The following is a 20,870-nucleotide window of genomic DNA, read 5'->3' as shown; positions in this document are numbered from 1 at the left end:
TTCTCCTCCTTCAGCCATTGCGGGTTGACAAAACCGCTATTAAATCAACACAACAATATATATGCTTGTGCAGCTCGCTCCAGATACAGTTTGGTAGCTCTGGCTAGTCCACTCTATCATTAGCCAATCATAGTTGATGAAAGCGATGACGTATCCCTACGCCTGCGAGAAGGCAGTGTGGTGTTGCCAACTCGAAATCTGATTGGTTAAAGCAACAGTCTTATCGACGCTTGTTTAATGCAGCAGAGCCTGCAGAACTGATTGTGAAGGCCTTGAGGCAGATTTCTGACCCTGGCAACAAATAATGGCTGAAATGTGATTGGTTAAATGCTTCAATATGAAAATACACATCTGGAAGCAGTGCAACCAGGCAGAAAAGCAATGAAAGGAAGCTAACAGACCATTTGGAATAATAAGTATTGATGGACAAAATATAATATATGATTCAGATATTTCTTAGGCCAGCAGAGAAGGCGTTGAAGGCCCTGACGGCACACCACTGGATCTATATTCGTAACGCTAAAAAATCAACTTCAAGTGCGAAAAACCTATTTGTTCCTTCATTGAATACATTTCCATATATTGGCAATATCTGGCCGACTCCCAAGCACCCCCAGTCCAGGCATCAGCCCTCGAAAACACGTGTGTCACAATGACAGAGCGTGTATATATTATCTCAAAGGGGGGGTGAATGAGCAGAGTGCACACATCATGGACGAAAACTCCTGACAGGTTTGGTAATTGCATTCAGCGGGTCATAAAATTGCACGAGTTGCATCCCTCTCGTCCCGACGACACGAAGCGGCGAGGGGAGGGGACGGACGCTAGCAGCCTCGAGTTTAAATGCTCCGTGCGTTCTCATGCAGTGTTAATTAAAAAAAAAAAAAGCGTGCATAACAATGTGACACCTAAGCGCACCAAGCGTCACCCAAAAGTCATCAAAAGTTTGAGGGTGGTCATTTCATTTAGTTTTTCCGCCTCTGGGCGCTCATCCGTGTAAATACACACGTGGATGTTTCTCAGAAATCGAGGGTTAATGGTGTGAAATTGCCTTGAGTCACCCCATTTTTTTTAAACAAACATCTCTATTTCTTCATTCTGATTGCTTCAATTTGATCGTCCTATTATTGGAGGGCACAAGTACCCGGAGAAAACCCATGCAAACTCCGTACAGCGAGGACTGAGCTAGGATCGAACCCAGGACCAATGTTCCCTCTAAGCTGCACGTGCGCAATTGTGCACTACTCTCGTCTTCTCTGCGCACAGCAAATCATATGGAGTGCACAAAATAAAATCCCTTAGCTGTGAGGCCGACGTGCGAACCACTCATCCGCCGGGCCGCCCATTCATAGATATTAATCATTACATTTTATTATTACTAAATCATTTATGTGTAGCATGTTTATGTTTCTGCCCAGGCAAACAAAAAATTAGAGGGAACATTGCCCAGGACCCCAGAAGGGTGAGGCCAACGCAGTAACCGCTTGGGTCGACGGGTTTTTGACACTAAGAAAAAGGAATACAAAAAAAGCGTATGGAACATTCAAAGCGTACGCCCGCCCACGTGGGTTATGTCATTCCTTGAAGCTGTTTCATAAAACAAAGGTTTTTCTGGAAGCTTTGGAGTGCTGCCATCGCCATGGCAACCGCGAGTATGGCGGCCGTGAGCATACTGGGAGCGTCTCAAATTAAATGGAGGGTCACGCTGGAGTGGCGCTGAGAAGGGCAAACGTTTTTTTCAATCAAAAAAAAGCTTGTTCTGGTTGAATAAAAAAATAAAATAAAAAACACCCAAAGAAAAGCCACAACACACCTGTCCTAGGAATGAAATGGAAGAGCAAGTTTGAGGTTTTTAAATCGATGTGAACTAGAGAGGAAATTCATGTTTTATTCTCTTGGAGGAAATCAAAGAGGTAATGGTGGGGTTCTTTGATAATTATCATCTCTCTCTGATGTTTCCTCCAAATGCTCTGTGGAATGATCCAAGTAGAGATACATGATTTAAAGCCAATCAACAAACGGCAGCAGAGATGCGATTACAGTGTTTATGTTTTTTTTTTTTTTTAGAAAACCCCAAACATTTTCAGCAGTACTTCAATAATCTCCTGTTTTTTATTTATTTTTTTCAACTAAGGCACTGCCAGTTCAAAATATGTGTTGTACTAGTTATTAAAGAATTTTGAATTAAAAAAATTTTTAAATGTTTTTTTTAATCAAATACTGACATTGAATCGATGGCGTTCCACAAGGGTCAATCTCAAGGCCCATTTATATTTATAAAAATTCGAATTTAAAAGAAACATGTCTGTTTCTCTGTCATTTCAATTCATCCATCAATCCGTCACCGTGAGGTTGCTATCTGATTGGCCGCTGGGCTAAATGCTAAGTGGCAGCACCTGGGAGAATCGACTGGTCGCTTGGTATAAAAACTCCTCATTTTCTAATCTTCAGCACAGCAGTTTTCCAGCCTCTCTGTGGGTGTTTTGATAGCTGACTTCAAACATGGGTAATGTTGAAGCTGTTTTAATTGCTTTTTGGATCGCAACGTGTTACTCAGTCTTTCCTCTCTTTTTTATCTTTAGCAGGAAAGAAGGTGCTCATCGTTTATGCCCACCAGAGCTCTGGTTCTTTCAATGCCGCCGCCAAAGATGCCGCTGTTGACGTCCTGACCGCCAAAGGCTGTGCTGTCAAAGTGTCTGACCTCTATGCTATGAAGTTCAAAGCTATCGCTAACGCTGAAGACATTCAGGGTAATGTTCTTTTACCCAGTGAAATGTTTTAGTTCTTTTCTAACCTTAACTAAACTGTACAGGTCAGGTTAAGGATGCCCAACACTTCCATTATGCTGAAGAGACCAAATTGGCGTGGGAGGCAGGAAAACTGACTGCTGACATTACTGAGGAGCAGCATAAGCTAACAGAGGCTGACCTTATCATTTTCCAGGTAAGAAAAGGTTTTTCATCAGGTTTTTCCAATTACTACAGGACCTACCTTTTTTTTTTAATGGAATTTTTTTTCAGTTCCCCATGTACTGGTTCAGTCTGCCCGCCATCCTCAAGGGTTGGATCGACCGTGTGCTCACACTCGGCTACGCTTTCTCCGATGAGAAACGCTATGGTCAGGGTATCTTCAAGGTAAGCCTTCCAACACATGGAATCTAAAGGACAGAGTGATATTTCAATGTTATTTCCCAGGACAAGAAAGCTGTACTGTCATTCACGACTGGATCTGAGGAGTCCATGTTTAGTGCCAATGGCATCAACGGAGACATGAATGTCACACTCTGGCCACTTCAGGTAATCATCTCAGGCTGGTGTATGACCCGAACATGAACTGACTGACTTTTCAATAGAATGGCATTCTGCACTACTGTGGCTTCCAAGTTCTGGCACCTCAAATTTTCTGGGCTCCAGCTCACCTCCCCCGTGAGGCCAACGCCAACCTTCTCCAAGCCTGGCGCACCCGCCTTGAAGGTCTACTGGAGGAGGCTCCCCTGACCTTCACGCCCATGGACTACTTTGACGGGGAGAAGGGTTTCCGGCTGAAGCCCGAGGTCCAACAGAAGCAGTCTACTGAGAAGTTTGGCCTGACTGTAGGCATTCATATGGGACTGGCTGTGCCCCCTAACAACATGATGAGGGCTGGAGTTTGATATCAAACTGAATAATAAAAACACTTAACTTAACTTTGTGGATATTTCTACTCATTTTCTGATTATGACTATTTTTGCAGTGTCCTGTTGGTTTACTATATTAGTTTAAAAGCAATGCAATTTAATACTGTTAGCCAAAAGTACATCAGTGGTTTGCATGAGGCATTAGCTTATTCATTATTTGTTGTGAATAAAGACCTGCTAAAAAGGAAGGTTAATGGAAGTCTAGATTAAATACTAATGTGTTTGTTAAACAAAGCTCTTTCAATTGGATGAGTGCCTAAATGCTGACTAAGCCATTGTTTAACATAATCAGATGTGCATTTTTTTTGTGGACATTACAGTAACTGTTAAGATAGCTGACCAGTTTTGAGGGTCTGCAAGCAAAGAGAATATTTAAGTGGAAATGTGCACTATTAAACACATTTGCTGAGTGAGAAATTATTTACATTTGCCAAGCATGTATTCATACTAAATTGCGTACTTGGTTCAGCAAGCATTCAATTGCAAAGATACTATCAAATGTGTGTGCGGTCGATTGGCCGCCGGTCTTTTGGTCGCCTGTCTTTTGGTTGCGGTCTTTTGGTTGCGGTCTTTTGGTTGCCCCGACCGCGACAATGGGCGACCAAAAGACCAACGACCAAAAGAGCGGCGACAAAACAAGGTAAAACAACACAGTCTACGCATCAATAAAAGCCAACAATGGCCATGTCAGTGTATAAGAGTTTGTATGTACATGCGCTGTCCCTTTAAGAAGCTACGTCAGTCAGGGTCATAAGTTCTCCAACAAAAAACAAAAGTCCGGGAAATTTGGAGCTTTTCTTTAGCCTAATAATTAATAGGGCATTAAGTATGACTAAATAGTCATTCGCAGTTTGTATTTAGGGAATTTGAGCAACGATTTCAATGGTCATCATCAATAACCTTCCGGGCGACCAAAAGACCGGTGACTAAAAGATCGGCGACCAAAACACCGGCGACCAATCGACCGTGTACCCATCATATGGAGGTCGTAATGAGCTTTAACTGAGTTCAAAGAAGCGGTAAAAAATATTCCAATGTCATTTTGCTGTAAAAATGGTATTTTGCAGGATTAAAAATAAAGCCTGTGGGCTGGCTTGACAGTTTGCTAATTGCAGGCGACTTCAGGTTTTAATGAATGGTGTGCATCTTAACACGGCAGCTCCTTTCAAGAGACGTCGCGTGGATGTTGTGACAGCTGCTCGCCACACTTTGCCAGCCATTGGACAGAAATAGATGCATTGGAGACAAACATGGCGTGGGATTGGTACATGCTCGTTAGTCGTTACTTTCCCGGGGGATTTTTCCTCAATAAGTGCCAAGGGCACTCTGGACATGAACTTTTTTTAAACATTTTATTTTATAAATTCTAATTGCAAAAAAAAAGGCTTCTAAAAAATGAAGTAACATGAAATGTGCTCAGCATGTAATTTAGGTTGAAAAAATGTATAAATATACACGTGTCAATCTAGTACCTGTTTTTCTATCAGGCTATTTGGGTCTTATCTGATTGGCTGTTGCTATAATTGGGGCGTTCCTGCACCTTGGAAAGATAATTGCTCTTCCAGTATAAAAAGCCGTCATTTTGGTTTCAGTGGCACAGCAGTTCTTTGTCCGTCACCCTGTTTGTTGTGGCAGCTGACTTGAGAAAAATGGGTAAGTTGTGATAAGATTGATTGTTGGTTATCAAGAGTTGTATTAATTTGCTTCCCATTTTCTCTAGCTTTGGCAGGAAAGAAGGTGCTCATCGTTTATGCCCACCAGAGCTCTGGTTCTTTCAATGCCGCTGCCAAAGATGCTGCTGTTGAGGTCCTGACTGCCAAAGGCTGTGCTGTCAAAGTGTCCGACCTCTATGCCATGAAGTTCAAAGCTATCGCGACTGCCGAAGACATTCAGGGTAATGTGATTACCCAGTCAAATCAATGTATTTGAATTGTTTCTTTTCATAACCTTAAATGCAATCTAACTGTCCGCAGGTGAGGTTAAGGATGCCCAACACTTCGATTATGCTGAAGAGACCAAATTGGCGTGGGAGGCAGGAAAACTGACTGCTGACATTACTGAGGAGCAGCATAAGCTAACAGAGGCTGACCTTATCATTTTCCAGGTAAGAAAAGGTTTTTCATCAGGTTTTTCCAATTACTACAGGACCTACCTTTTTTTTTTTTTAATGGAATTTTCAGTTCCCCATGTACTGGTTCAGTCTGCCCGCCATCCTCAAGGGTTGGATCGACCGTGTGCTCACACTCGGCTACGCTTTCTCCGTTGAGAAACGCTATGGTCAGGGTATCTTCAAGGTAAGCCTTCCAACACATGGAATCTAAAGGACAGATATTTCAAAGTTATTTTTCAGGACAAGAAAGCTGTACTGTCATTCACGACTGGATCTGAAGAGTCCATGTTTAGTGCCAATGGCATCAACGGAGACATGAATGTCACACTCTGGCCACTTCAGGTAATCATCTCAGGCTGGTGTATGACATGAACATGAACTGACTGACTTTTCAATAGAATGGCATCCTGCACTACTGTGGCTTCCAAGTTCTGGCACCTCAAATTTTCTGGGCTCCAGCTCACCTCCCCCGTGAGGCCAACACCAACCTTCTCCAAGCCTGGCGCACCCGCCTGGAAGGTCTACTGGAGGAGGCTCCCCTGACCTTCACGCCCATGGACTACTTTGACGGGGAGAAGGGTTTCCGGCTGAAGCCCGAGGTCCAGCAGAAGCAGTCTACCGAGAAGTTTGGCCTCACTGTTGGCATTCACTTGGGACTGGCTGTGCCCCCTAACAACATGATGAGGGCTGGAGTTTGATATCAAACTGAATAATAAAAACCCTTAACTTAACTTTGTGGATATTTCTACTCATTTTCTGATTATGAACATTTTTGCAGTGTCCTGTTGGTTTACTATATTAGTTTAAAAGCAATGCAATTTGAGACATAAATAGAACACTCGGCAACTGAGTTGGTTTTGATACACTCACGCTGACAGATGGCAGAAAGTTTCACAAATCTGGAAGGCTAGACAAGTACAAATTTGGAATCAAGGCCATTTGTTGACTCCAAAACAAAAGTCCTACGCAGAGGCAAGCACTTTGCCTTCACGCAAATCGTGGAATAATCGTCACGTGTACACACCGAGTCGCCTGCCGATGGAATTGGACAAGATCTAAGCGCAATCTATTATTCATGATGTATCTAAGAGTTGTGGCATGGTGGGAAGGAAGCCGCGCTGTGTTTTTAGGTCAACGCGTCATGGAAAGGCAAGAAAAAAAACGGCTTCAAGTGCGACTCAACACCAAAATTCCATTAATACGTGCTGGCTTGACTGCAGCGCTTCATGACTGGGCATCTTATTGGATCATAAAACACCATCAGTGTCGTATTGATCCACTTTTATCAGCGCCGTTTATCAGTCAGGGATTTCAGGACAAGTGCTCGCCATTTCTTTTGGCTGAGTTTGCTTTCTGTCTCTCTTTTTGTGGTGTTAGGAAAAAAAAGCATCTCAATGGGCCTGGAGATTGACCCTTGAGGAACACCGTCGAACGAACACGCGCAATTGACTGCCAAAGATCCCAGTCAATATTGATTGGACGCCATGAATGGCGGTGAAACACCGTGAATCCAATAGTTTTAATCCTCGTGACAGTAAGTCCTTTCACAAAGTAGTCATTGTATAAAAAGACGATTTTCAGCACACCAGCGGCGTGTTACCCTCATTATTGGTGTGCCCGAGGCCATCCCAAAGACAACGCGGCTATTCTCCAACGTTGGCATGCGCGCCCGAGGAATATTAGCCAAAAGTGCACTTCAAGACAACGTCACGTATACATTAGCATGGACAAATAAATGCTTGTGTGTGTGTGTGCACGGATACACACGCCAACGTGGCGTCTGAAATAGCAATCGTTAATGATGACGGATGGACGGACGGTTATTGTCGCGCTGTTCTTTACGCCAGTTTAGCGTGCAACGTTCAAGTCCGATATGAGCGCCAAATAGATTTGGACAATGTGGTTTGATCCGTCTTTTTAAAGAGGTTTCTTTTGTTCCAGAGGGGGCAATCTTTTGCCAAGCAGATGACCAAGCAAAAGTGGCTGTCAAAGCAGGCATAAATAAGGAATATTCTGCCAAAGAAAAAGCTAATTATGTTTTTGTTTTTCTCGCGAGCTGAAAAAAAATAATGATTTTTTTAACGGTGGACGACCATTTTTTCGGACTACAAGTCGCATTTTTTTTTTCCGTCGTTTGGCTGGGCTCGCGACTTATATATGACTTTTAATTGTTTTACTTTGTGTTTTTTAAGCTCTGGTTATCCCAAAAACTGTTGATATGTTACAATATCATATTTTCTTTCATGTTCCGTATTTTACTAGATTACTTTAACGTGTAATTTTTGTTCTTAGTTTCTGATCAATTCAAAAACTGCTGTCCAAAAATGCAACTTATAGTATATATATATATTTTTTCCCCTTTCATTTTGCATTCTTTGGCTAGTGCGACTTAAACTCAGGTGCCACTTGTAGTCCAGAAAATGTATTAATTATTAATGACTTATTGGCTCACGTGTAAAGAACATTTTATCGACCGTTACATACCAGTTTACTGAACATTTTACAAAAATATATATAGCAGAATGTGTTATGGAACAGTATTATTGTTATTGTTTTGCACGTTTGCCAATTCATATTTTTAAAAGAAATGCTAAAAGGCGATGGCGCTGTCAGGGAAGGAAACACACACATACACACAAACACACACACACACACTTACACACACACAGCGGAGGGAAAAATTCAAGGACGGCCTATAAAAAAAGGAGACATGCTTATCCATCCAATCAAATTTATAAACCGCAGCGAGTACATTTGGCAGAGCGGCTCCTCGAAATTGAAAAATGGCGGAAGCGTGTCCTCTGACACGCTCTCTCACAAACACACACACACACAAACACACGCACACACACACTTGCGTGTCGTACGAACGCTCTTCCATCAAAGCACAGCTAGGTGTAAATACCCAATGAGGGACGGCCATTTTCCAAGGAAAATATCAGTGACCATTTCAAGCTTGGCTTAGCAAATTTGGAAAATGGCGGCCGCAAATTTTTCACCGGTCAATTTAGACGCCGCGGCAAGCGATAGCGTTGAGTCTTGGAAAAAGGGAGGGGCTATAATACACCTCAATGCAAGGGTGTCAAACTCGGGTTGGTTCGCGGGCCCCATTAACGTCAACTTCATTTCATGCGGGCCGGACTATTTTAGGTATCATATTTAGATTTTTTTTTATAAATGGATTAAAACTATGTTTATTTTAGCTTTTTAAAATATATTTTTAGATTTTACAAAATGATTTTTGAATTAAAAACACAGAAAAAATGGATTAAAAAAATGACGATTATTGATTTAAAAGGGGGAAAATCAGGATTAATTTATTATACATCTATACTCTTCATTTTAATTTGATCCTAAAACAGAAAGTCGGCACTCATCATTTACTTTCCCGGGTCGCACAGAATGATGCGGCGGGCCAGATTTGGCCCCAGGGCCGCCACTTTGACACATGTGCGTTATGGCGTGGATGCATCATAAGAACAACCTTCAAGCTGCTTTGCAACAAAACAAAGACAAAAGACTCACTCATAGACGTCCCAATTCTTTTGAATCGGGGGAGGCCGGACCAAAAGATTGCCGCCGGGCTCCGATTGGCTGTCTATCGTCGTCAATGGCGGCCTGGGAGTCCATTATGCTGCCTTGGCATCTAGTTTTTATTGACAGAATTGAAAAAAAAAACAGATGTTAGGGCATTCATATTTCTATTGAATGGATGAATGGTGCTGTATAAGAGTAAATCTCAGGCCTTATTCATATTTATTGAGGAAGGTCAGCAGTAAAATGTGAAATATTAAACATTTCTTACTTGGAACACTAAATTGGATTTGTTCTCTAAAATTGCCCAATTTTTTTCTCAGAATGCGGTACCAAAAATGTACAGTGAGTTATAAGTGCCTTTTAAAGTCAAATTAAAACAAATATAATAATAACCACCGGAAGATTATGGCTAAATGGTGTAAAAGAGTAAATAGATAGTGTGCAAATGGAAGGAAAGTGAAATAAATGAAGGTGCTGATTAAAAACTGAAGCAGAATGTACGCTTAAAATCGTACCTTTTACATTCAATGATATATAATGACTTTTTCTTTCACATCTAGCCTAATTAGTCGCCACTGCAAATAATGAAAGTCCTGCTTCTGAGTCTAATGAGCCAGTCAGAGGAATTAAATAAGAACTTGAAGCACATTTCATCCATTTAATTATCTCGCTGGCCGTTTCATTTTGGGAAGCCAACGAGAAACGCGTCATTTGGCGGATTACCGTATTTGTTGGACTATAAGTCGCACCATGACCGCAAGATGGAGGATGAGCCTGCTCAACGTTTGGAACATTTGGATGCTTTCAAACGGTGGCGGCTGGACTCTGCCTGTCAAATTTCACAGCTGGAGTGTTTGAGTGGATGGCTCTCCAATGCCAATGGTTTTGTTGGTAACCCCGACGACCCGCTGGTTATTCAAGGCTTAAGTGTCAGGGGGGGAAGAAAGGGGAATCAAACCAAGTGTGTTGCAGCTGTTGCTCCGAGCACAAATGGCGCATCAAAGTTGTGCTGAACACACAAAGAAGTCTCTTGTATGCTCGCGCTGTCTATTGGAGGCAAACGGGGAGTAAATAACATGTATTTTTCCACTGGGTGAGTGTCTTCAAGAGAAGATAGCTTTTTGTAATTAGCCACTTAGTTGAGTATGCGCCACTCTTTGGATTTTTGGGGGGGTACGATCCTCATTTTAAACGAGCGGAGTTCCGCAAGGGTCAATCTTAAGGCTCATTCGTATTTTTTACATTTGCTTCTTCATTTAAATATGTCCTAAGCAATGTTCCCTGTAATTTTTTGTTTGTCTGGGCAGAAAGACAACCTCCCTGAGCACACTGAGTACCGGTGTGAGCAACATCATCATTGCTAGCTATGGGCACACAACAGTATCACACCAGCCATAAGCAGGTGTATGTCTACTACACATAAATGATTTAGTAATAATAAAATGTAATGATTAATATCTATGAATGGGCGGCCCGGCGGATGAGTGGTTCGCACGCCGGCCTCACAGCTAAATTTTTTTTTTTTTTTAAATTGGGATTTTATTTTGTGCGCTCCATATGATTTGCTGTGCGCAGAGAAGACGAGAGTAGTGCGCAATTGCGCTCGTGCACAGCTTAGAGGGAACATTGGTCATAAAACAAATGCCTGAATGGATTAGACAAACATTGCTGGCAATGGAAGCAAATAAGCTAGGTGCTAATTTGCTCCTTTCTCATTTGGACAGCGTCAATTTGACGAAAGAGGATTTTATTTTAGAGTCAAGTTGAAAGGAATGATGGGACGCCCGCCGCTGTTAATAGCAGCAAAGGATTTCCAAATAAATGCCAGTGCCCAAAACAACTCCATCAAGGCGAGCGACCCAAGCGCAGACAAACGAGCCTTTTATACGCCGACTTTGTCCCCCGCGCAATTGTCGGTGCTTTTGGCTACGGTTGACAAAGCTGAGCCAGTTTGGCGCACAAAGCCCAGTTTGAGCAGAAGGACCTTCCAGTATGGCCGCTTTGACTCCTACGACCACGCCATCCGTGTTATGCAACCCTCGAAAAAGCTGTTGGGAGCGGGGCGCCGGAGGCTATTTGTCATTGGAGCGCTTATGAGCCGAGCGAAAAAGGCCCGACTAAAAATATCAACTCACGGGAGGGAGTCCCAAATGTACGTGACCCTTTGACCCCTCCACCGGGAAGCAGACTCCGGGACAAACGACCGCCCGCCGCGTTCGATCGGAGGAGGTCGGCGTGGCCGATGTGAAAAATTCGCCACCCCGCCATTCCTACCCGAATCTTGGCCCTATGACGTCACGACCACGGACATGGACGCTATTCCTACCCGAACCTTCGCCCAATGGCATCACCACCGAAGGTCTGGATGGCCAATGGAATGAGCCACTCATTTGGTGATGATAGAAATATGTATATATGTGACATGCTAGAGTGTTTGATTTATTAACGATTGCATGTTGAGAATGTACAACGAGTTTGGATTGGATGTGTTTATCGGTGTTCGATTGTTGATCCTTTGATCCATATGGCAAGTGTGTGGCATGTTAAAAAATATCGGTATTCGATTATTGATGTCTTAGCACACATTGAATCCATAAGTTATGCAGTCACATTATACACCCCAAAACAACAACGTATCACTGATGAAGGTTATTGATAATTACCATTTAAAATTGTTGCTCAAATTCCCTAAATACAAACTGCGAATTATTATTTTGTCATACTTAATGACTTCATTCTCTATAGGGGCTCCCGAATCTGTTTAGCTAACGTGAATGCGTCACCGCTATGAGTTATGGAGATTAAAATACATGAGTTTGCTTTTATATTATATGTTGACTATTGTTATTTATATGTGTAGATTATACATCATCTTTTCACTCACCCTTAGAAGAGCGTTTTGGGGATACTGGACTGGTCGCCACTTGATTCTAAGAGACAGAAAGCCAAAACAAAACCAAAAAAAAAAAATACAGTTTACTCTGTTAGTCGTATTTTCATCATTTAACATTCAAAGACACTTTTGAAACAAACACTCCTCGATTCCATCGTTATGAAGGGAAGAAAAAAACACATTTTGGAGTGTATTTAGGTCAACTTCAAACAAGCAAAGTCATCCACCATGAAAGGATTTTCACTACTTTTTCAAGTCGTCGTTGTTGTTTAATCTTAAATGGGCTTCAGACTCCCATTTTTTTTACAGAAACATTTAATGAGTCTGTGTTTATCAAAAGACTAAAAAGTGCGCATTTGCTTGACAGTACGAATATTTTTTAACCCACTCACTTCTACTAAATGTGAATATTTTGCCATTTAATGGACCTCAATAGTCTGCTTCTGGATCATATTTCATTTTTTTTTTTGCACATCACGCTATAGAAAATAGCAGGAATCTGATTATATTATTTAAAATGTGAATACTCGAGGTTTTTTGAACGATTGAACTTGCGTATAAATGTGAAATGACTTAATAAAAATCCAAATGATGAATGTGAAATGACTTAGTAAAAATCCAAATTATATGAAGTAAAAAAAATGTTCATAAATATAACCTTCCCAGCATACAATTAAAACTATTAAACATTTGCAATCAAGTCATACTAAGAGACATATTCAATATTCTTTTTTTCTTCTGAAAATGCAGAAAACAGCAATTAGAAAAACTAGACATCAAGTTTAACACATCACCCCAAAAATAGAACAAAAATCTGATTTAAATTATAGTTGTACATTTCAATTGAAAATATAGCAAATGTAATACCTTAATCTTGTATTTACAATGTTTTTAATCACAGTTGCATGGTAGTAGCAAAATAAGTACGTAAGCACAAAACTAAAGGTTCAAAAATAAACTTGTGTAAATTAGCTTTTTTTTAATATATATATATTTCTCATCAGTATGAGGGAACAAATGAAATTAAAAAAAGGTGGGGGGCACATCACGCTAGAGAAAATAGCAGGAATCTGATTATATTATTCAAAATTTGAATACTCTAGTTTTTTTTGGCAGCCCGTTTGTGAAGTGGCTCGCCACCTGGGATAGGCTCCAGCACCCCCCGCGCTCCTAGTGAGGATAAACGGCTGAGAAAATGAGGCCCCCGAATGATTCTCTGGTTTTAGCTGCTCAAGGCAGGTTGTTTTTCTTTGGGAAAAGAAGTCAACCCTGAAATAAATTTCCCACGCGAGCCGAGCCAACGCAGGTGGCGACGTTGGCGACGACGGTGGCGACAGTGGCGGCTTTCAAAATGAAGTTCACGCAGCCAGTATGCTTTTGATTCCGGATGAGTCACCGCGCGAGGCTGCGGAACATCCATAAAGCTGACAGTATCGCCGAGAAGGGGGATGGTGAGGGGGCGGGGGGGGGGGGGGGGGGGGGGGGTCTTTTATGGCCCTATACCTGCCTGCGTGACGGGCGTTTGATTATTAGCGGCTGGTTGAAATTTGAAATTTGAAATACAGGCTGCTGCGGAATCTCAGATTGACAAGAGAAGAAAATGACAAAGTGTATTGTTAGATTGCAGGGTGACATTGAAGCCAGCCTGGATATCCTTTTTTTTATTCTATTTTTTTTTGCCCATACCACCCCACCCCCAACCTCCTACTCTTCACTACCCACTCATCATCCCATCTGCGAGGGTCTCGGATTCGCACGAGCGGGCCCCCGACACTCGACACTCGGGTCGCAATTATTTTGCCCACCGACAAGAGCGCCAACGAAGGATTTCGGGGAGGCGAGAAACCAGATGAGAGGAGCGAGGATCAAATTGATGAACAAAACAAAACAACGCGGGAGATGAATAGTGGAAGGTTTTGGAAAGGGGGGGGGGGGTGTGTCGACTTTTTTTTGTAGGAGACAGATGTGTGTTAGCCTTGGCTTGTCAAAACAATGTGATTGTCACAGAAGAGCGTATAGTGCCTTTAAGATGATAATTAAACGAAAAAACGATTTTAAGACCCAGAATTTGAGCCCCTTCAAAGTAAAGGTGCTCTTAATAAGACCCATGCAAACATCTACTAATTGGATTGGATTGGATATATATATATATTGGAAATAGATAGGTAATAAGTAAGTTCATAAATAAATACATGAATAAATAAGCGTGTTGCTGAAATATATATATACACATATACATACATATATATAAGCACACATATACATATATAAGCACACATATACATACATATAGATGTATGTATATGTGTGCTTATATATCTGTATGTGTATGTATGTGTATGTATATATATATACACACATACATATATATAAGCACACATATACATACATATAGATGTACGTATTTGTGTGCTTATATATATGTATGTGTAAATATATGTATGTGTATGTATGTGTGTATATATATATATATACACATTTACATACATATATAAGCACATACATCTAGATGTACGTATATGTGTGCTTATATATATGTATGTGTTTGTATATGTATCTATATATATATAGATACATATACATACACATACATATATATATAAGCACACATATACGTACATATAGATGTACGTATATGTGTGCTTATATATATGTATGTGTTTGTATATGTATCTATATATATATAGATACATATACATACACATACATATATATAAGCACACATATACGTACATCTATATGTACGTATATGTGTGCTTATATATGTATATGTATGTATATATATATAGATACATTTACATACACATATATAAGCACACATTTACATACATATAGATGTACATGTTACAATGTACATGTACAATTATACAGTTAGATAGTTACATACAACAATAGTTTTTTTTCCAATGCATATTTACAGGTGAAATATTAAGCCTAGATCCATATAACGGTCATAAAATAATTAGTAGTTAGTCGACGAGGAAAATAATGAAAATCAATAAGCCCTAAGATTGATCCTTGCGGAACACCGTTTGTTGATTCACTGGAAATCTTGAAATGGACGCCAAGGCAAAGCGATCGCTGCCAAACCTCCCAGTAAAAATGGATTGGCATCTATCAGCCACACCTATTTTCGCAAACCGACGTTATCGGCCGCCAAAAAAGAGGAAGTGAGCGTTTGACAAAAGGAAGAAGACAGCTGCGACCTTGAGGGAAGCAAAATGTGGCGGCTCGTGATGTTTTGACGGCGCCAGCTCGCTTTTATCAGCGCCAGACATTTTGTCACCTGTGGGTGGGTGCGCAGGTGTGTCCGGATCCTTGTTTACAGTTGGAAGGAAGCACCTGCGCGTTTATCAGGCGTGTGCAATAAAAACACGAGAAAAACTGCACACTTTGGAAACCGCTATTTTCCAAGCAGACGCAACATAAAGCGCTTTCGATTTCTTTCCTTTTGTTTTCATCGTCCCGCCCTACACGCAGCCGGCTAATGGCTAGTTAGCATAAATATAAGTGCCGTGATAAACGGTATCGTTCGCTCAATGTCACGATGGCTTGACACATCAAAAAATGATTGGCAGCCGTCCGCACGATTGTTGGGCGTGAACAATCTGCTGCGCCAGATGTCGTGCAATCATATAATAATAACAATTATTTATGTTACGTGAGACACAAAGGCCTCCCGTGCGAGTGTGATTATGTGACATGCTCGAGCAGGGGTAGGGAACCTATGGCTCAGGAGCCATTTGTGGCTCTTTTGATGGGTGCATATGGCTCTCAGCTAACCTGTGAGTTAAAAATATGGTGAAATGCATTTAAAAATGCACATATTTTCATGTATGTTTACTTTTAAATTCTGTGTATGGCTCTCAAGCCATAATATTTGAAAGTATGAATTGTTTAAGGCTCTCTCTGTCAAAAAGGTTCCCGACCCCTGTGCTAGAGTGTTTCATTTATTAACGATTGCATGTTGAGAATGTAAAACCAGTTTGGATTGGATGTGTGTATCGGTGTTCGATTGTTGATCCTTTGATCCATATGGCAAGTGTGCTGCATGTTAAAGAATATCGGTATTCGATTATTGATGTCTTAGCACATAGCTTGAGCTTGCACGGGAGATTTGTAGTCATTACAGTAAAGTTGGATTGAAGAAACAACAACGGATCACTGTTCTGATTATTTCTCCCTGTGTTTTAAGAGTAAATGCAGGGTGTAACAGTTACAATAATGAGTTGTATATTTTGCAAGCAACTGTATGCATAATTGTTTCTGTACTTGATCGATACAAATTGCTGCGGTCTTCATCAGATCATGACGCGCAATCAGAAATTCAAATGCACGCTCGAGCTGTTATTGATCGGAAGAGCTTTATAAACATGAGCGTGGTAAACAATCGATTGCAATGTCGGTGCAGGCATTGGGGGATAAGGTTGGAGACCACCTCTCACGCACCAATGGAATGCCTGGATGTCTAAAATGCAATTTTAAAGTCGATATAAACCGAGGGTCGGGAACCTTTTTGGAAAGAGAGAGACAAAAACAATTGCCATTTTCAAATGTTATTCCTTGAGCCACAAAGTCAAAATATGTGAAAATGTGCCTTTTTTAGTCATTTCGTGACTTTGAAAGTTGTTCTTTTGACAACATTATTACGCTTTTGTTGATCAATGGGTATAAATGAGAGTATGCATGTGGAGCAGTAGTCAAAGTGGCGGCCCGGGGGCCAAATCTGGCCCGCCGCATCATTTTGTGTGGCCCGGGAAAGTAAATCATGAGTGCCGACTTTCTGTTTTAGGATCAAATTCAAATGAAGAGTAGTATAGATGTATATTAAATTTCCTGATTTTCCTCCTTTTAAATCAATAATTGTCATTTTTAAATCAGTTTTGTCTGTGATTTTAGTTCAAAAATCATTTTGTAAAATCTGAAAATATTTTTTAAAAAGCTAAAATAAACATTGTTTTAGATCTATAAAAAAACGGAATATTCAGGGATTTTAATCCAGTTTTTTTAATCCATTTATAAAAAAATATCTAAATATTATATCTATAATGGTCCGGCCCACGTGAAATCAAGTTGACGTTAAAGCGGCCCGCGAACCAACCCGAGTCTGACACCCTTGATGTAGAGGATTCAAATAATAATTAAAAAGAGTGAGACGTGCCGACACGACGCTCTTATTGTTGCGTTCGGGACTCGGCTTTCTCACCGGCGCTTTCCATATTTTAGCTTGGAGTCATGCACGCACATTCAAAGAGCCACAGGTGGCTCCCGAGCCATAGTTTCCCTAGCCTAGCCCTGATCGGAATCTGGACAAACACACTTGAAATGTCAAGTCACGTGTGAGTGAAAGCATTGGAGAAGTAAGCCCATGGGCAAAAAAAGGCTCCTCTTACCTCACTGGCTCAAGACTGGCGAGGAATACGTCGGCGGTCAGCACGCATGCCAAGACGCGCAAAGCCATCAACAACAGCTGAACGTCCGGAAGAGCGCTTCAAAGACGGAGTGCCGCCGCCTACCGCCACCAGCATTTGAAATGTGATGTCAACAGCAGCACGGCGTAACTCAATAATCATGTCCTCCTCCTCCTCCTCCTCCTCCCTCATCTGTTCACCTCCTTCAAGGACAACAAAATGGAGAACGTCGTCAGTTGCTTACAGTGAAAAAACAACTTGTATTTATCAACAACACAGTTCAGTAGATTCATTCAAACAGTCAATTTTTTGGGGGGCTTTTTATTTGACTCTGGATGAATTGACGCACACTCGTTCCTGATGGAGCATAGCAGCCCCAAAAAGTCATTTCTTTTTATATTTGTCTGTCCGCGTAGAATCGTAGTGTGACCAAAATGACACGGAAAAGCACTCAAACGCACAAGTGTCGATTCGAGTCAGGCGACAAGTAGGCCAGCCGGCGGCCGCGCCGCCTTCCCTGTCGCGAAAGATGGCGTCACCACGCGTGGCGTTTAATCGAATTAGCCCGGATTCGCCGGCTTTTTGACACCGCTTCATCTGAGCGCCAGCAACTGGCGATGAAACCAGATCCGGCCGCTACTTTTAGATTCGGAAATGAGGCGGGTTCTAACATGAAAGCGCCAGACCTCCTGACCCGTGCGAGCCAGTTTGACTTGGACAAACCAAACGGGAGCACGCTTTCCTTCTCTTGTACCTGTTTTAATGGAATGTATTCATTGGGGGTATGAAAATGGACCTGAAAGGTAAAAGAAAACTGACAGGAGACGGGAGGCATGTCAGTGGGGGGGGGGGATAAAGGGCGGAGCTAATACTCCACAGTGTGGGACCATTCGAAATCCTCGTGTTTAAGACTTCCACACGGGCTACCGTGGCTAACATACAAAATGGCATCTGTAAATGAATCTTTGGTTGGATGATACCAAACTACCCGCTAATAAGACGACAACAGTACAAATCAAGGCTTATTCCCAGTAAAGGACTTTCCACTCCAGACACCGATAGAAAAAAATATATATACATGTGTAATAAATAACCGCACGGTCCAACACACTTTGTTTTCTCACATGCTTTTTTCTTAGTCCATGAGTCTTTAGGGGAGGAAGTTCGTGTGTGGGGGGTATTCCAGGGAGGGAATTGTGGGGGGCAAGAGGGCGAGACGTGGTCTAGGGATTCTTGTTCAGGAGAGTCCGTGCCGATGCAACATTGGCAATATTGGATAGTCGCCCTCTTTTGTCCAGTTGACCTGCAAAGGGAATCGATTGCACACATTATTACAAATTCAACTGCAAAGCTTTGTAAATATGCTTATTTTATATTCTTAGTTTGAAGGCATCAACAAATTGGTTTCCAAGCATTGGTCTGCGTTGGAGTTGTTTCACCAACGATTAGCTTTCCACCAGGTGATAAGATATTGGGATCAAGCTCCCACGCGCAAAAAACAACAACATTCTAGCATGGGAATTTAAAGCTTTAACATCAACATGTTCAACGACCTTGATTTTCTTAGCAAATTGAGTTTTTTTTTAAATCTTGGAGAAATATCTGGACCGAGAAAGTCCAAAAAAGGGCTTTTCTAGCTGTTTCTATGGACATGGTTATAATCAGACTTAGTGTGGGGAAAGCTTTTAGAAACTATAGTTGTAATTAAAGCTTGATCAAGCGGACGACAGGAAGCGGTCTAATTGACGAGGGGATTCCCCACGCGCAACCACCACGAATAGCATCAGACCCCCCCCGCCTTGTACTCACCACAAATAGCGCTGGAAGGTCCGCTCGGCCGGTCACGCCACGTTGGGCGAGCTCCGCAGCGTCTTGTGGCTCTGTCCGGGCACGTGGACCACGAGCAGCTGCTGCTTCTGCCGGGTGGACTTGACGGCCAGGATGGCCTGGCGGTTCTTGTAGTGGACCATCTGAAGCGTGATCTCGGCGTTCCAGCCCTCGTCCTGCGGGCACCTGAAGTCGATCTCCTTCCCCTGGGACATGACCACCGTGAAGTAGACGTACTTGCCCTTGCGCTCCACGCAGTCCACGGTCTTCATGTTGGCGAAGTGGAGCTCCTTGATTTTGCCCGTGTCTTCGCCACGATGGTGCGGCTGAGAAGGAGGAGGAGGAGGGTGCTGGAGCTGGTGCTGCTGCTGCTGCGGGAAATCATGCTGCTTGGGCGGCAGCAGCAAAACGCCGTCCTCGGTCAGGACGCACAGCTTCTTCTTCCACAGCTGCAGGAGGCCATCGCTCCTCTTCTCTAGCACCCCTTCCTTCAACATCTTCCTGCCGTTTTCCAACATGTTCCAGCCCAGATGGCCACTTTTTGTTTTCCTTCTTCCTTCCGTCCTTTTCTTTCCCTTTCCCTTAGACGCGGAGGTCTAGCCCAGAGAGGGCGAAGGCATAGAGGACGCGCAGGTGACGTTCTCCAGGGTCGCCAGTGGTGGGAGTGAGGCTTGGGGGTGCTGTTCGCTTGGTTGGTTGGTTGCCTGAGAGGAGAAAGGAGGGGCTTGCGAGGCGCACCGCCCACCAAAGATAGACCCAACCCACACTACCAAGAACTGGAATGTAAATACATCCTCACCACCTTGATTTACTGGTTGCCATTGACAACGATAGATGCACGGGCCATTTCGATTGGGAGGACTGTCATCGAACGATCACCCTCCCAATCACAAACGATTAGACATTCATTCAAACGCAATCCACGTTTAAGTGCTTCTTTTTAAAGCAACGGCGCCACCTGTAGGCCACTCGAAATGACCTCACCATAATTGAACTGAATGCTTTTCGTGTCATTATACTACAAGTATGACATTTAAACGGTGGCGGTCCGTGCATTTTCTCGTAGCGCCTTCAACGAATCAATCCAACCATCAAAAACTATTTTATGGCTATAAAACCTCTACTGCAGCTACAGCTGCGACACATTAAAAATAATCATTAAATGCACAAAAATGGGGTAAAATCCACTTCTTAGCAGCATTTAATGATTAAATACAAACAATATGAAAGCACACATCTGGAAGCAGTGCAACAAGGGGGAAAAGCAATGAAAGGAAGCTAACAGACCATTTGGAATTATATAAGTATTGATGGACAAAATATAATATACGATTCAGATATTTCTTAGGCCAGCAGAGAAGGCCCTGACGGCCCACCACTGCATTTAAAGCTTCACCACCAAGTGCACAAACAGCC

The 20,870-nt window shown here is 42.2% G+C and overlaps 3 protein-coding genes and 1 long non-coding RNA gene across 15 annotated transcripts in view; 3 read left to right on the top strand and 1 right to left on the bottom strand.

The window, feature by feature from the left end:
- Positions 1 to 20,870, top strand: part of LOC144068705 (uncharacterized) — a 146,653-nt gene that overhangs the window by 72,476 nt on the left and 53,307 nt on the right. The window lies entirely within an intron of this gene.
- LOC144068707 (NAD(P)H dehydrogenase [quinone] 1-like) lies at positions 2,366 to 3,685 on the top strand. The gene is made up of 6 exons (XM_077593415.1): positions 2,366 to 2,506; positions 2,583 to 2,750; positions 2,813 to 2,943; positions 3,021 to 3,134; positions 3,195 to 3,296; positions 3,353 to 3,685. The coding sequence occupies exons 1-6, from the start codon at positions 2,503 to 2,505 to the stop codon at positions 3,650 to 3,652; spliced, it is 819 nt and encodes a 272-aa protein (XP_077449541.1). The 5' UTR covers positions 2,366 to 2,502; the 3' UTR covers positions 3,653 to 3,685.
- LOC144068696 (NAD(P)H dehydrogenase [quinone] 1-like) lies at positions 5,241 to 6,517 on the top strand. Of its 2 annotated transcripts, none has more exons than XM_077593397.1 (6): positions 5,241 to 5,329; positions 5,406 to 5,570; positions 5,650 to 5,780; positions 5,857 to 5,970; positions 6,027 to 6,128; positions 6,185 to 6,517. In XM_077593397.1, the coding sequence occupies exons 1-6, from the start codon at positions 5,326 to 5,328 to the stop codon at positions 6,482 to 6,484; spliced, it is 816 nt and encodes a 271-aa protein (XP_077449523.1). In that variant the 5' UTR covers positions 5,241 to 5,325; the 3' UTR covers positions 6,485 to 6,517. The 2 variants fall into 2 exon arrangements, with proteins under 2 accessions (XP_077449523.1, XP_077449522.1); XM_077593396.1 differs by having other exon boundaries at positions 5,263 to 5,329; positions 5,397 to 5,570.
- phlda1 (pleckstrin homology-like domain, family A, member 1) lies at positions 5,846 to 20,744 on the bottom strand. Of its 2 annotated transcripts, XR_013298232.1 has the most exons (6): positions 19,437 to 20,744; positions 18,752 to 18,930; positions 17,610 to 17,830; positions 12,208 to 12,253; positions 9,312 to 9,432; positions 5,846 to 5,993 (listed from the first exon to the last, which is right to left on the bottom strand). XR_013298232.1 is itself a non-coding variant. In XM_077593400.1 (2 exons), exon 1 carries the CDS (start codon positions 19,970 to 19,972, stop codon positions 19,469 to 19,471), a length of 504 nt encoding a protein of 167 aa, XP_077449526.1. In that variant the 5' UTR covers positions 19,973 to 20,744; the 3' UTR covers positions 18,114 to 18,930; positions 19,437 to 19,468. The 2 variants fall into 2 exon arrangements, 1 of the variants encoding a protein (XP_077449526.1); XM_077593400.1 differs by lacking the exons at positions 5,846 to 5,993; positions 9,312 to 9,432; positions 12,208 to 12,253; positions 17,610 to 17,830 and having other exon boundaries at positions 18,114 to 18,930.

This window comes from Stigmatopora argus, chromosome 23 (genome assembly GCF_051989625.1).
Source record: "Stigmatopora argus isolate UIUO_Sarg chromosome 23, RoL_Sarg_1.0, whole genome shotgun sequence".
NCBI classification, from domain to species: Eukaryota; Metazoa; Chordata; class Actinopteri; order Syngnathiformes; family Syngnathidae; genus Stigmatopora; species Stigmatopora argus.
Note: the sequence above shows the minus strand (reverse complement) of the source record. Positions and strands in the feature narration are given on the sequence as shown.